At 46.7% G+C, this 15,514-nt stretch overlaps 1 protein-coding gene across 1 annotated transcript; it reads left to right on the plus strand.

The window, feature by feature from the left end:
• The first annotated feature begins 11,120 nt into the window (after positions 1 to 11,120).
• On the plus strand, positions 11,121 to 12,047 carry LOC147665745 (olfactory receptor 5V1-like). Its single transcript, XM_086949552.1, has one exon. It carries the CDS (start codon positions 11,121 to 11,123, stop codon positions 12,045 to 12,047), a length of 927 nt encoding a protein of 308 aa, XP_086805678.1.
• Positions 12,048 to 15,514: the final 3,467 nt, after the last annotated feature.

Consider the following 15,514-nt stretch of genomic DNA (forward strand, 5'->3'; position numbering starts at 1 on the left):
ATGGCCCACTTGTAAAATCAATCAGCCGTCCTATGGCCTACCTGTGCATTAAAAGCTCCCAAGCCTGAATAGTGTGGACTCCTTCAACTGATTACAGACACTGCAGACACATCCTACTGTGGTTCCTACTTACAGCTTGCACTGGTAATGGCTCTGATGGGCTTCCACAGAACAAACCCACAGAGGTTTGGTTTGCACCTAGCGGCACTAGCTCAACCTGATGTGGCCCTGTGCATCTATGCCGATACATGGCTACAAACAGACTGCATTAGTGCACATGTTGTTCTACATAGCCCAACCCAGGGTTTCCCATACGCTATTTCTTTTTTACTTACTCATTTAAATTGAACCTGATGTGCCCAGATAAAGAGCTAGAGGTCAAAAGTAAAGTGGCAGGGGTCACAGTGGGTTGCTTAAGGGTCACAGTTGCTACCCCTGGTGACCCCCAATCGATGTCCATGGGAAAGACTAAACCTAGCTGATGTTGGTGCAGAAGAAAGTGGTTTCTGTTACTGGGTTTGGCCCAATTTGGGCCACATGACAGAGACCTGTAATGCTGCAGATATCGGTTATTTGCCACTTGGGATGTGAATCTGATAAGAAACTACAGGTTGTCTTGCTTGTTACTTACAACTTCAGGTATAGCTGTTCTAAGCTATGAGCCTGGTCACTGTTTCTCGTAGCGCCTCCATGGCAATCCTACGGGGCCAAACATCCATCCCAATGGGTAGTGTCATGCTCTAAGTTCTCACACTCATCCTCATGCCATTTCATAAAACAACCAGTTCACAATGATAATTTGTAAAGTTTTGTGCCTTATTTATTATAAAAACGCACTTAACCATGTTGAACCAGATATCAGGGCCCACAACAGGAACTACTGCAGCACCTCCGATTTCATGGAGGCCTCATGTCCCATAATCTCATGATATTTCCCCGCTCTCGCAAGACTTCATAATCATGATTGTCATTTTTTGCAGTCACTATAAAAAACAACACTTATTCGAATCTCAATGATTCACATCAAGGATTGGAGGAGGAAGGAGCTGAATGCTTGACTTTGCCGGGACAGTATTTGTAGCGGCACGATCCAGGATTCATCCCCAGCTTTTCAGATGATAAGCACAGGCCTGTGTTGGCACAAATGATGTATTTTTTATGAAAACTGTTATGGACATGTATTGAACTTTGCACCAACAGTAAGGCCCATCCCAATGGGGGTTTTTACCTGCCATTGACTGGAAGGACTGGATTGTAGAGTCGTTTGTAGTAGTTAGAATGTTTTGTCATTGATTGAGTGCCTTAGTGCTTGATTGTTGAGTAAACTTGTCGATAAGAACTGTTCTTTAAAGAGAGCCGAACAACAGCAAAGCAAGTATTTTGAGATGGTAAACACGGTATAACAAATTCATGAATAATATACAGTCTGGCTTCATTTATGAAATCTGTTGCATCACTGTGACAAAAGAGCGATGCAACAGTTTTCACTGCGGCATCCTTGCGACACGATGTATGCGCCATATTTAATGTACGGTGCTCTATCTCGCAAGGAGTTACAGATACACCAGTATTACTGATTTATCTGTAGGCGCAAAATTGACACATTGCTGGGGTGTGTCTGAAAACAGACGCAACTCCATCAATGTGTCCTTTCACATGGGTTAAGGCCCATGTGAAAGGGCCTGCATCAGTCCTACGCCAGCTGTGAGCCAGACATAGGGTTTTGAGACAGTGGCATCCTAGAAGTTGTGTGGTGAAATCACTGTGCCATTTCTATGAGGTTTTTTACCGGGAACAGCCACCCTGCATACATTATACCTGATGCAGGTATAATGTATGACACGTTTTTACTAAGTGACGCATCTGCTTAGATGAGTCACTTTCTAAATAGGGCTCAATGTGGTGCATTTTGTATGCCGCTGGTAGGTCACAAACATGGATGCAACGGCAGCGCAAAAGTGTTGCAAGCCCTCATAAATGAGGCCCTCTATGTGCTGTAACCTGGTAAAATCTTAGCTCAGACAATTACCTGAGAAATTGGTTACTAGGAAAATGCAACCACCTGAGTCCGGTTGGGCAAAAAGGCAGAAGCTATTCTGTATCCCCTTTATGAGAAGGAAGTATTATGACGGATCTTTGGCTGACATTTCCTTCCATTTCAGAGTCACTCCACCCTACGATCTCAGTATGTCACCAATAGACCAAATAAGAAATGTTGGATCACCAATCTACCAAAACATTTCCAGCAACATTGTTTTACTTTGTTATTTGAGTCTGCTATTTCAGTTCTTTATTTAGTCTTGTTGTTTGTTCCAGACCTCTTCCTCTTTTGTTCATGGCAGCACTGCCGCATTTAGCCTTGATCAGGTGCTGGTGAAGTGGCATTCAAGGTATACTGTCTCCACACCTGATCCCAAGCCTTCATTGCGTAGTGACCAGTCTTAGACAAAGGTCTGACAGAATCCAATAGATCCCTCACTTGAAGGAGCTTTAAATTCTCATTTTCTTCACAGATACATCATCTTCTGACCCAACACGTTTTGATCTCTGTTGATTTCTCAAGGATGAAAGACCGAGGACAAAGCTTGCAACATTGAAACAAGTACATTATATTTTCCTCTTTGTTATTTTGTTTTGCGTACTCCAAATGTCTTGTTTTAAAATTGCGAAAATCCTGCAGTACTTATTATTAATACGTTCTCTGCAGTACGTACAACACTTTGTTTAGCAGTGCTTTAGTAACATATCAGCAAATAAAGGGGCATATTCTCAAGAACGTGTGATAACCATTGCAAAAGTAACTTAACGCAACTTCCAACATCGCAGTCTATCGCGCGAAAATTACGCTGTGTAACGAAGCAAAGTCAACACAGTGGTACCATGCGATAGTCTCCAGATAGCTTGTCAAATGACAGCGTTAAAATCAACGTCATACCACAAAAATGCAAAACGCGAAAGCAAATAAATCTTGCGATGAGGTCAATCGTGGTACAAAAAGCAGTGAAAACCAGAGGCAGGCCTGCAAATCCAACGGGTCTGGTGGGAACATGCACTATAAAAGCTACAGAAATAACACACCAGAAACAATCCAAAGCGCTTAGCAACATGGATGAACTCTGACGGAGAGCAGCGCCCAACGCAAACCTCACCACCCCCACAGACCACCAACAAGGAACAACGGGGTCCGGGAAGGCCAAGGAGAAGAGGGAGAGGGAGAGGAAGACGGGGTGCAGTCCGCAGCAAAGCCAGATCTGCGTCACGGAAGTGACAGAATAACACCATCAGCTGGCCCACAATCAGACCACCAAGAATGAAGTCGGAGAGGTGCTGGCATGATGTGATAATCTAAACCAGGCACCAACCCGCTGCCAACAGGAAGGCAGCAACGGTGACAGGAGGTGGTAGTCCTGCGCCACAGGGGGAGCTGGAGGAAATGGAGGCCAAAGACATAGGTGTGGATAAGGTGCAAGGAGTAGGGAGCACAGACACAGCTTGAGAGGACCTGAAACAAAATCAACAGGGTGAGTAACAACCAGGGACTGGGGGACTGGGGGAGATGGGCACAATGGCACACATGCACAACGATGTGTAGCACACTGCACTCCCACAATGACCCTGGATCATGTCCCTGATCCAGTGGCACACTCCAGCACACGCACATAGCAAGAAAAGCACACTCACATTGACGACAAAGTGGTACAATGGGCACACCCGAGACTGCATAACAGGGGACACAACTGGCTCCGCACAAGCGCGGAAACAGGCCTACCACCTCCGACAGAGCTGGAAACTGTGAAATGAAAATGTATGCGTACAACCTCACGTCTGTCATGTAGTCCAAATGTCCACTGTCCACCATCAAAGTTCAGCACCTCCCAAACAGTCACAATGTACATTGTCATACAGTCTACATGTAAACAAGTACAATGTGCCAACATACATGTCAACACAATATCAACATGCATCACCCCTTCACACTGTAGAGGGACACACAACACCTCCAGAAGAGCACAAAAGACCACACATCAGTGATGCCGGAGAGGAGCACCACACCTTCGACACCGACTTCCTACAAGAGCCCATGGAAATCCCACGCAACCCGCCACCAGGACCATGGCAGCCAAGCTACTTAGAGGAGAACACACACCCTGCAACAGACCACACAGCAGGAAGTTCCCGCAAGCACGGCTGGCTCACAACACTTCACATACCCACACATGGCACCCCAATGCCTGGTGTGAGAACGCCAAAATGAGGTGGCCGAACAGGTGCAAGTGGGGTCCACACCCATGATAGTTGAACTAGATCACATATGTGAGTGTCTATTATCCTTCAGGGACCACCTACACGCCCCAAAGTAGACCCACACTGCAATAGAGACACATGCAGATGCACATTCCCAGTACAGAACCATGCCCAGGGGCATGCAAATATCATTCACACACGGACGTTGCTCTGGGTACGATGGCTCAGTCCACTCCCATTACAAATTGAGTGGGTGACAACAAAGCTACATGTCCAAGCTCTACCCACTGTCTGCGGTGACATGTCTGCGGCCGCTGTACACAGCACAATGTAATGTCATAGGGCCCAGGGCCCTCATGCATACAGCTAGACCACAGGGACACAAACAGGTATTATGTTGAACTGGATAAGGGCACGTGTGCCCGAACCCTTTATTGGCAGGGCCACATGTACAGTGACGCCTGTGTTGCATGTGTGTGGGGTGAATGTAAGTCAGCCCGCACTGAGTGCTTAGTGCTGACAACAACTTGAAAAGTGGACACCAGTGCAATGGAAACAGCAAACACCTGCATGACAACTGTTGAGAAACATGTAGGGAGCCGGTGGAAGTACAGAGGTCACCCAACATACAAACCAAAGTGTCTGTGAATTGCAGTGCACTGAGGTTGGGGCACTAGAGTTGAGCGCGCTTATGTGATAAAAATGACTAGGACTGTGTCCATTCAGGATATTCCTGATGCAGATGCAGTGGTGTGTGTTAGACCTGCATCATCTCCCCCAACAACATCCCAGGTCTCCCACACTGCCTGAGGTGACATTGCTGCACAACCTATCCACACCACAAAACTCAATCAGTAACAGTCCATAGGTTGCGGTGCAGTGGCACCGGAGTGCGGTGCAGGGGATCAGGCAGATGATGGCATCCACGACAGGTCTGAGCAACTCCATTAGTCTGCCAGGCCCACTTTTTGACTCTGGCAGATGAGTGTTGGATTTGGCCCTGGCGATGGTGGCTTGTGCCTTCTGTGGTGATGCAACGTCTGGGCTGGTCAGGAGTCAATTTGATGTATGAGCCCTGGTGGTCCCAGTTGAGGCTGGAGGCAGCAGACAGTGCAGGGCCACATATACATGGTGCCAATTACCCCAAGACTACCGTCACAGAGGTCATCCAATATTCATTCAGACAGGGTACCTGACTTGAGCTGCACTGAGTTAGTGGCCCCGGATATACAGCCGCCGGCACAGTCACACCGCCACAGGACAGTGACTTGCGGTCCACTGAAGTAGGGCCACGCAGACTGAGCGGGTCCTCGTCGATGCCAAAGATGAATGTGGTGGAGGGTTGCGGGGGACAGTGGAAGGTGTTCTCCAGGGCATATTGCAGAAGGCAGAAGGTATCCGGAAGCAGCAAATGGAGAAGTGGAGTGCTAAAGCCTCGTTGCCACCACCAATTCGGTATCAGCTACATGAGGATGAAAACTACCATAGTCCATAGACTCAGACGCCACCAATGTTCGACCAGAAAGTGTCCATGAATGTCAGGGAACAGACTTAGTGGCACCGTGACTGAAAGGGGATGCAGTCTGCCATGATGCCGGTACAATGATATGATCTTCAACAAGGCCGACGCTGTCATCGCACCCCACCTGCGGGACATCATCAACACATCCTTCTACACCCCTTCCTTCCCGGAGAGCTGGAAGCACGCCGAACTCAGTGCTCTACTCAAGAAGCCATCGGCTGACCCCACCGACCTCAAAAACTACCGCCCCATCTCGCTGCTCCCGATTCCTTCAAAAGTCATCGAGAAGACCGTCAACAAGCAGCTGGCCGCCTTCCTCGAGACGAACGGATCCCTCGACCCCTCGCAGTCTGGCTTCCGGGCCAACCACAGCACCGAGACCGCCCTGATCGCAGTCACCGATGACATCCGAGCGCTGCTCGACAACGGAGAAACAGCGGCCCTCATCCTCCTAGACCTCTCCGCGGCCTTCGACACTGTCTGCCATCGTACCCTAGTACAACGCCTCAGCAACGTCGGAGTCCAGGAGAAGGCACTGGAGTGGATCATCTCCTTCCTCGCCGGAAGGACACAGAGAGTCCGCCTCCTTCCGTTCAGATCTGAAGCCACCGAAATCATCCGCGGCGTCCCTCAAGGCTCCTCGCTCAATCCGACCCTCTTCAACATCTACATGAGCCCCCTCGCAGACATCGCACGCCAGCACAACATCAACATAATCTCCTACGCCGACGACACCCAGCTGATCCTCTCCCTTACCAACGACCCCGCCACCGCCAGAGCCAACCTTCACGAAGGGATGAAAGAGGTAGCCGAATGGATGAAGAACAGCCGCCTGAAACTGAACTCAGATAAGACGGAAGTCCTCATCTTAGGATCCTCACCCGCCGCTTGGGACGACTCCTGGTGGCCCCCCGCCCTAGGCAGCGCACCCAAACCAACAGACCACGCACACAACCTGGGCTTCATCCTGGACTCCTCCCTCTCCATGACCAGACAAGTCAACGCCGTCTCCTCATCGTGCTTCAACATCCTGCGCATGCTACGTAAGATCTTCCGGTGGATCCCCACCGAGACCAGGAAGATGGTCACCCAGGCCCTCGTCACCAGCCGTCTGGACTACGGCAACACCCTCTACGCCGGAACCACCGCCAAACTCCAGAAGAGACTCCAGCGGATCCAGAACGCCTCAGCACGACTCATCCTGGACATCCCCCGCCGCAGCCACATCTCCGGACACCTGAAAGACCTGCACTGGCTCCCGGTCAACAAGAGAATCACCTTCCGTCTCCTCACCCACGCACACAAAGCCCTACATAGCCAAGGCCCAGGATACCTCAACAGCTGCCTCAACTTCTACGCTCCCAAACGCCAGCTTCGATCGACCAGCCACGCCCTCGCCGCCGTCCCCCGCATCCGTAGAGCCACCGCAGGGGGACGGTCCTTCTCCTACCTCGCTGCCAAGACATGGAACTCCCTCCCCACCCACCTCCGCCTGACCCAGGACCACCTCGCCTTCAGGAAGCAACTCAATACCTGGCTGTTCGAGCAGTAGCAGATCCCCCTCCCCCAGCACCTTGAGACCCACTGGGTAAGTAGTGCGCTATATAAATGCGATGATTGATTGATTGATCTTGGCCAATGCTAAATTAAGACTCAGTCCTAAATGTGTGATCTATTCAATCACAGTGTAGGCCGGAGGCAGCAGTCAACAGTGGCCCACAGCCACATGTCGTTGGCTCGCAATGCACAGAGTTAGTGACACCAGGGCCGTTGTCGGTAGTGTTTGGTCACATTCGTAACGATGATCCTTTTTGCCTCCTGACTGCAACAGGTCATCCTCTTACATCTCTCCTTGCGTGCAATGATATGTACTCTGCCATTGAAAAATCGATGCTCAGTTCCAATTGTGTGACTTACTTGGGCGCAGCGTAGGCCGAGGGCAGTAGTCCGCATGGGCTCACAGAGACCTGCGATTGTGATGCACTACTAAGACCTGGTGGCACCACATCGAAGGGAGTATCAGCCATAAATATTGTTCTCTGCCATATTGTAATCAAGATTCAGTTCCACATGTGAGACTTAGTAGTCTGCTGTGTATGCCGGTGGGATGCAGCAACGAGAAAGGAGTACTGCGGGCCTGTGTCACGGAGTCCGTGATGGTCCGAGGAGGCTTCCAAGGTCACGGGCCTCTGAACCTGCACCAGCATGTGGTGGATCCTCTTTGACACATGCCGTTGTTGGCAGGTGAGCAGTGAGGCCTGGGTACGCAGGGTTGGGCAAGTCCAGTTCGGGGACCAGCGGCCTGGGGTGCAGCAGGTGCACAGGATCGCAGGCAACACCGTGGGGTGAGAGGCGCCGCCCTGATAGAGACGTTGGGCATTCCGGAAGAGGACCACACCCAGAGTTACGTGCCTTTTATTCACACCGCTACGCTGGCCTGGCATATGCCGGGCCAGCCCACTCCGCTCACGCTTACGGGGGGACGTAACAATCTTTATTTCCACGGTCTTCCCCAGTGGCTGGGGTGACATGGTTGAGTCCACTGCCCACTACACTCCATATAACAGTGGTGTATGTTGACATGGATATGTGTGTGGTCTGCATACTGCAGTCTGGCCATCACAACCACGCCACACTTGGCAATTTGTACATTCTCATTCATGGGTCACTTGCTCCACCGCACATGCCTGGTTCCCGCCTCTCAACACATTCAGCTATTGTGTGGCTGAGGTACCATGACGTTGATGGCTCATGTACATGGATGGGCCAGGTTCCCACAGTTAGTTGTGCTGTTGTGTCTGGTGAGTGGGCATGTTGTTTGGCATGTTGTATGTGAGTTTGTGACGAGGGCATTCCCAGAGTTGTGAATTGCATGATGGTGGATTTGAGGTGCGTGGTGTGTTCATTTGGTACTTACCAACGAGCAGTGCATTTCCTTAGAGGCCATCCTGGAAGTGCAGGTTGATGATGGCCTGGCCGTAGATGTAGGAATCATGCACACTGCCTGGGTGGTTGGTGGTGATTTGCCGGGGGACCGTTATTGCCTGCACATTGATGGGATGCGTGTGCTATCTGTTGCGGTTATTGTGTGCAGTGTTGCCATGGGGCACCAGTGAGACACGTGTGCAGTCAATTGCACCCACAACGTGCAGGAAGCCTGCTATGGCGTGGATGTCTTGCTTGGTCTCCAGCTGTTCCTGCGCAGTGTGAGGGTAGGATAGGTACTGCGGTCCCAAGCTGGTGATGGCATCCAGGACAGGTTTGTGGAACTTTGATAGGGCTGGCTGTGAGAGTCCTCCAACTCTGGCAGTTGTTGGTTGGTAGGTACCAGGGGCCAACAGGTGCAGCATGGACAGAAGCTTTGTCTGTGCTGGGATGGAGGTTATCCCTTTGGGCCTGTAGTAGGTTCTGACATTCTCTGGTGTTGGGTGTGTGAGGTTGGTGCATTTTCAGGGGGTCGCTGTCCTTGCCTGCTCTGCCTCAATATTGGTCCAGGGGGGGTGGTGGGGTTCTGGTGGGGTGTGGTCCTGGGGTGGTGGCAGAGAGAGTTGCGGCCCTCTTGGGTGTCCGGCCTGCATGATCATTGGCTCCATGGCATCTGTTGCCCTTCGGGTGTAGCTCTGGCCTGAGCTCCCTTTTGTGGTGCAGGCTGTGGTCGACTTAACACCAGGTCAGATCCAGGTGTTAATGTCCTGCTTCTAACACGCCTTAGCGCCTGTTTTGTGATCTTATCTCTGATCTGGCTGGTCATTGAGTATGTTGCGGAGTGGTGTTGTCACGGCTTTTGGCACGGGAACGCCTACTCTGCATCTCATTAGCGATAGTTGCCAGGGTCATCTGTGGCTATGTTTTTGGCTGCTGCTAGCGCAGGTAAACTGGTGATATCAGATGTTTGCACTAGCTTGCGAATAGGGTGATAATTTAATTGCAACTTTGGCCGTGATAAAATGCCAATAACGTGGCAATAGTTGCTTGAGAATCTGCCCCAAAAAGTACATTCAATTAGCATGTGGTTGGACACAGACCCACCACCTAAGCATTGGCTTAAAAGGACAACGTACAATGTGTGTCAAAGAAAAGCATTTGAAAGATTTTATGGAAAACAGCTCAGTAGAGTTTATTGGATTGATTTGCTTTGTCGATTCACAGTGAATGAAAAATGTAAAAACTGCACAAATTTTGTGGATTGAGGCAAAATGTGAAAGACATTTCAGGCAAACAGTGGCTGAAGGGGTCAAACCTACTAGGCTAAAGGATTAAGTAGGTGACCAAAAGTGTAGCTGTTCATAAAATAAAATTGTTTGCAGTGCCAGATCTAAGATTTGCTTAGGAACAGAGATACCTATATGAACGTTCTCTGTCTTTATAAATATACATAGGGTTACAGCCATCATCTAATTTACAGCACTTTAGTAGTTGCTTAGATTGATGATATTGTTTTGATACGTTTTGAACAGGTACAGCTACATTCTTGCGAGTATATAAGTAACTAACATATACATCTGCAAATTACATCATGCATGTTAGCTATTGTCCCATGAAAATGAGTAAAGATGAATACCAAGAACAAGCTGCAAAAAGAATTGCAATTAGGATTGACTAACACCTATATTTTTTCACCAATTCAATGTTTCTTCTGATTGTGAACATTTGAAGTGTGACTGCTAAACATGTGCATCCATTCTCCCACCCAAAAAGTGAGGAGTACATTTATCACAAAACCACGCAGCGGCTTGCTGTGCTTCTCTGCGTGAAAGGGAAAGAGCAGGAATGCAACATATTTAACAAGGTACAGCACAATAATGTATGTTGCTTGCACTAGCGCTCAATGTGCAAGCGTGCCTGCGTTTTGAGTGGGATTGCTTTCATGCATGAATGGACACTTGGCTGCACAAAAACAAATCCCTGAGGCATTTCCCTCCTTCTATGCGTGCTGCAGAATGAGGAATAAAAGGGGAGAAATAATGATATTTGTCCTCATTACACCTCACCAGGGAAGGTCTACTAGTAATGGTAAATCTTGGAATGTGCCAAAATCCATGGTTGGATGTATGGGGACACCCACGCTCCACCCATAGAATGACTCCCTGGGGCACAGTAACGCAACACAGTGATATGCGCTGCACTGTGTTACTCTAGATTTATCAAGCCACTCAGGACCATGCACGGTGGCCTTGCATGGCTTGATTACTCTAACTTAGTAGTTACGTTGCCCTTCCACCGCCTTACGTGTGCAAGAGTGACACATCTCTTTAATAACTATATCCCTGGTTTTCAGTATTGACATTTGTTTTTTTCTTTAATTGCAGATATTCTTGCTCTACCAACACCAGAAAACTGCATTCCACAACCAATGGCAGCAGAAAATCAATCTTTAGCAGCTGAGTTCATCATTGTGGGTTTTTTTGATTTTCCCAATCTTCTAGTTCCACTTTTTCTAGCCTTTTTGCTGATTTACTTATTAGTACTTGTGGGGAACCTTCTTATTATGGTGATTGTCTATTCCAACACACAATTGCACACACCCATGTATTTTTTTCTTCAAAACTTAGCCTTTCTGGACATCTGTTACACAACAATAATTTTTCCAAACATGCTCGCTCACTTCTTTCTGGCAGAAACACATGTTTCTCTAAATGGATGTTTGCTGCAGGTGTTTTTTTTCTTGTCCATGGTGTCTACAGAATTACTCCTTCTAACAGTCATGGCTTATGATCGATATGTGGCCATTTGCAATCCTTTACGGTATGTGACCACCATGAATGATGCAGTTTGCATGAAGCTGGCTGCCGGATGTTGGCTATTTAGTTTTATAGACCCAATACCACACACCGTAATATTATCTAGGCTCTCATTCTGTGGGTCTCACACAATCAACCACTTCTTCTGTGATTTTCCAGCTGTAATAAAGCTTTCTTGTAGCAGCACTCATGATGTTGAGGCAGCAAACTACGTCATGGGTACTCTAGTTGGAGTTGCACCTTTTGCTTTAACTATCGCATCGTACATCAACATCATCTCAACAATCCTGAAAATCCGCTCTAGAGAAGGAAGACGCAAGGCCTTTTCCACCTGTGCCTCCCACCTCACTGTGGTTATATTATTCTACGGAGTTATCTGTTCTACGTACATGAGACCAGCATCAACAGTTTCAGTAAAACACAACAAAGTATTGTCTCTGTCATATGTTGTTGTAACTCCACTATGTAATCCCATTATATACAGCCTGAAAAACAAAGATATTAAAAACACCCTAAAGAAGATGCATAACACAAAATAACATTCAACAAAACAACAACACAGAATTTGTGTTTTTTATCTTCTAGGGCATGTATTGCAGGTATACATTTTATGCATTATCAAATATTTTTTCCATAATTTGATACCACGTACCCTTGACATTTCTGGTGATGTAAACTCCTCATGTTCAATGTGCCAAAATTAAATTTTGAGTGAGATAAGACCATGAAAGCGTTGACTTCACTACAGTAATTTCCAGTACAGTGTTAATTTGTTTTTTAGTAATATCAATGCTTCATTATTTTGAATGAGTGTAATATTGATGTCAAAACTTTCTATATTCTTTTTAGTGCATCTTGTTTTAATGTCAGCATGCCATATTGGTTTCAGCACATATAAAATGTATGTCCATACTTTCTTCATTTCAAAGACATATTACATATCTCGTTGCTCATCTGATGCTTTCCAGAGTGTTTCGAGTCCGTTTTAGCATATGCCTTGTTCATTTGATTATATTTAATGTTCAACTCAACACTGCCAATCTATCCAGATGCCATATACTTGAGTTGGTTGAGACCACCAGCCACAAGCACTAAGCACTACTCTCTACCAACAACCCATGAAGAAAGCAGCAGAGGAACCACGTATGTGCTAATAATGATAAATAAAGCAGAACTAAAGCTCCTTGAAACCATGGTATGAAGGCACTAGAACGACAACAGAGTTGTGAGACCATATAGTTATATTATGGAAATGGCTATTTATCTGAGAGCCGGCCAAATCGTTCATAACCTCTGCTATTTACTCAGCAGCATTGCGCAAAATCTCCAGCTACAGGCTAAATATCCCAAACTACATTTTCGATCCAGCTACAGGCTAAGAAGTAGGACTCATGTACTACTTGACTGGCAGCTGGATAAATAGTATGAACAAGCTCTTTATTTAGCTTGACATGAAGAACAAAGGGACCCCAGTCAATGGTAGTCTCATGCCCATCTTGTAATGGGGATGCAGCATGTGTAACACATTTGAAAGTAAAAATATATACAAATGTACAAACGTATGTTCGAAGGTAAGTCCATTATTAAGCTAAGTTGTTTGCAGATAAAAAAAACTGTAAAATCAGTTTTGAATAATAATATTTATGTTCTTGTAACATTAAAATATGAAACGTGGGACTGAAACCTCTGTTTCAGGAGCTTCAGGATATGGCACATAAATATTGTGTGCTGCAGTCTAGGGGTATTTGGCTGTCTGCAGAGAATAATGAGGATAGTTTTAATATATGCTGAATAATTGTTTTCTACACTCACAAAAATTAATTGGATTTGTAATGTCCATGATCTTCTTTATTGATTATTTTTAAGGGCTAGGCTTCTTTTGTGCTGTTTATATAATACCTTATGAAGGCCTTGCTCTAATTGTGAGCTTATTTTAAGGGCCCCTTTTACTTGCTTAGCATTTCAGACCTGTCAACAGATTAGCAGTCGACAGGCAGCAGCATACAGGAGTGCAGAGAGATAGGTGGTCTCTGGACCACAGAAGGAGGGACACGTTCAGGTGACAGTTGTTGTTTGGGGCTACAGTACTCTGGGATTCTTGCAGTGTGTAAATCGAGTGGGACAAAGTAATGGGGCTTCTGTTGAACAGGGGGAGAGCAATTAGGAGAGAGGTAAGCAATGTGCCTGATTAATTCAAGGGAGGAGTGTCTGTTCACTTAGATGCCAGCTAAATATTAAAAACGTTTTCTTAATATTCACCCAGCAGAGTTAGTTTTAAGCAAAGGTGTTTCTTCAATGTCATGAGCAGCCCATTAGCCTCCCTGACACTTTGGACACCCACACAACGTATCTTGGTAATGGTCAGTGGCGGCAGGTGACATTTGAAAGTGGTGAGGCGTAAACGTTAGGGATGAGTGCCCTGTGGCGAGCAAGCGTAGCGAGCGAACCCGACAGTCAAGACACTTTTGAAAAAAGAGTGGGCAAATGGGGCATTTTCAAGCACATTTTTAGAAAGCAAGAAGGTTAATAAAGCAATTGTGAAATTGAAGTCATGACATCTATACAGAAATTTCATATGACAATGATGTAGGCAAGTGCTTATTCGAGATAACACTGTTTGTAGCTGAAACATCATCAGAAGTTAGGCATCAGATAGCTTTAAAATTGCTTTTTGCCGCTAGTCAATATGCTTGAATTAGGGGTATAATGTCATCTCACAGTTTATATCACATTAAACGTTTGGTCAGCATATTTTCCGATTTTCATAAAATGTGATGAACCCAAATAATTATGACAACCATGGGAACCCTCAGAGTGGATGCACTACATTTAGGGTTAATAAAAAGTAACATGTTTTTTAAACAGACAATTAGACTAGAATTCTGCTGCACTGCAAATATCACAGGATTCTCACAAACTACATGCAGAGTACCATCAGATTCCCCGCTAATGTAAATAGAAATTGATTCCATTGCCCTTAAAAAACGATCATTCAACAAATAATGATACCTTTACCATAAAACCAATAGAGAATCCGATGCTTTGATCATGTTCCTATCGATATGTCATTGGTTATAAATTAAGACAAACTAAATGTTATTTCACTGCATGTGTAATGTTCGCACATCGTGGCATATGAGTAAATAACTTAGTAATGCAGCCACAATTTACCATGGTGAGCCCTAGGGTGTTTCCTGCTATACCTTGTCCTTCTAAATGGCCAAATAATGAACTGTGAGCCCTAACTCAAGCAAGGAAAATGGTTCCCAGCTTTTCAGATGTTGGTAGTAAGAGACCAATAATTGGTGTGCAGTGGGACACATAGGTCATGATTACAAGTTGTCCTGAGCAGAAGTGACATTCAGAAGGAATAATCTTAAGAGTAATAGGAAGAATGCAGAGTCAACGGGCTCATGCAGCTCGCATCGCAATCCGGCTGGCCCGAGCACCACTTGTCACGCCCAAGGCTAGCTCAGATCAGAGAGTAAAATTGATCAGAACAAATAGGATGACGAAGATAACAAGGGGAGTCCAAGAGAAATAGATAACCTCCAATTTGCGCCCGGAGGTGCTTAAACCTCACACATGGGCCCCGCAGCGCGGAAGCACTGACCGAGCAGCAGGAAGGAGGGGGTCGCCTACAAGGCACGGGAGCCTTTGCCTTTCGGTCGCAGGCTGGCGCCCATCAGTGGCCGACAAAGGCTGGGCTGGGCTGGTCTCTTGGTTCTGTGCCTGGTAAAGACTGTCCTGAAAAAGGCTGCTTGAGACGCGAATTGTGGTGAATCTGGGAGTTTGCATTTGGTGGGTGTCTCTTGCTAGTAGAAGTGTTCTAGATAGGATAGGATCGCCTTGTGCTTCACCGGTCTATTGAGGGCGCGCACATTAAGGCTCACTATGCGGATCAGGATGCCCTATAGGGCTGAAGCTCTATATCTCAGTCCAAGCAGGCTGGTTGCGAAAGCTGGGGAGAGAGAAAAGAAAGAAGATAGATGGATACCCACATCAA

This window comes from Lissotriton vulgaris, unplaced genomic scaffold (genome assembly GCF_964263255.1).
Source record: "Lissotriton vulgaris unplaced genomic scaffold, aLisVul1.2 SCAFFOLD_2635, whole genome shotgun sequence".
NCBI lineage: Eukaryota > Metazoa > Chordata > Amphibia > Caudata > Salamandridae > Lissotriton > Lissotriton vulgaris.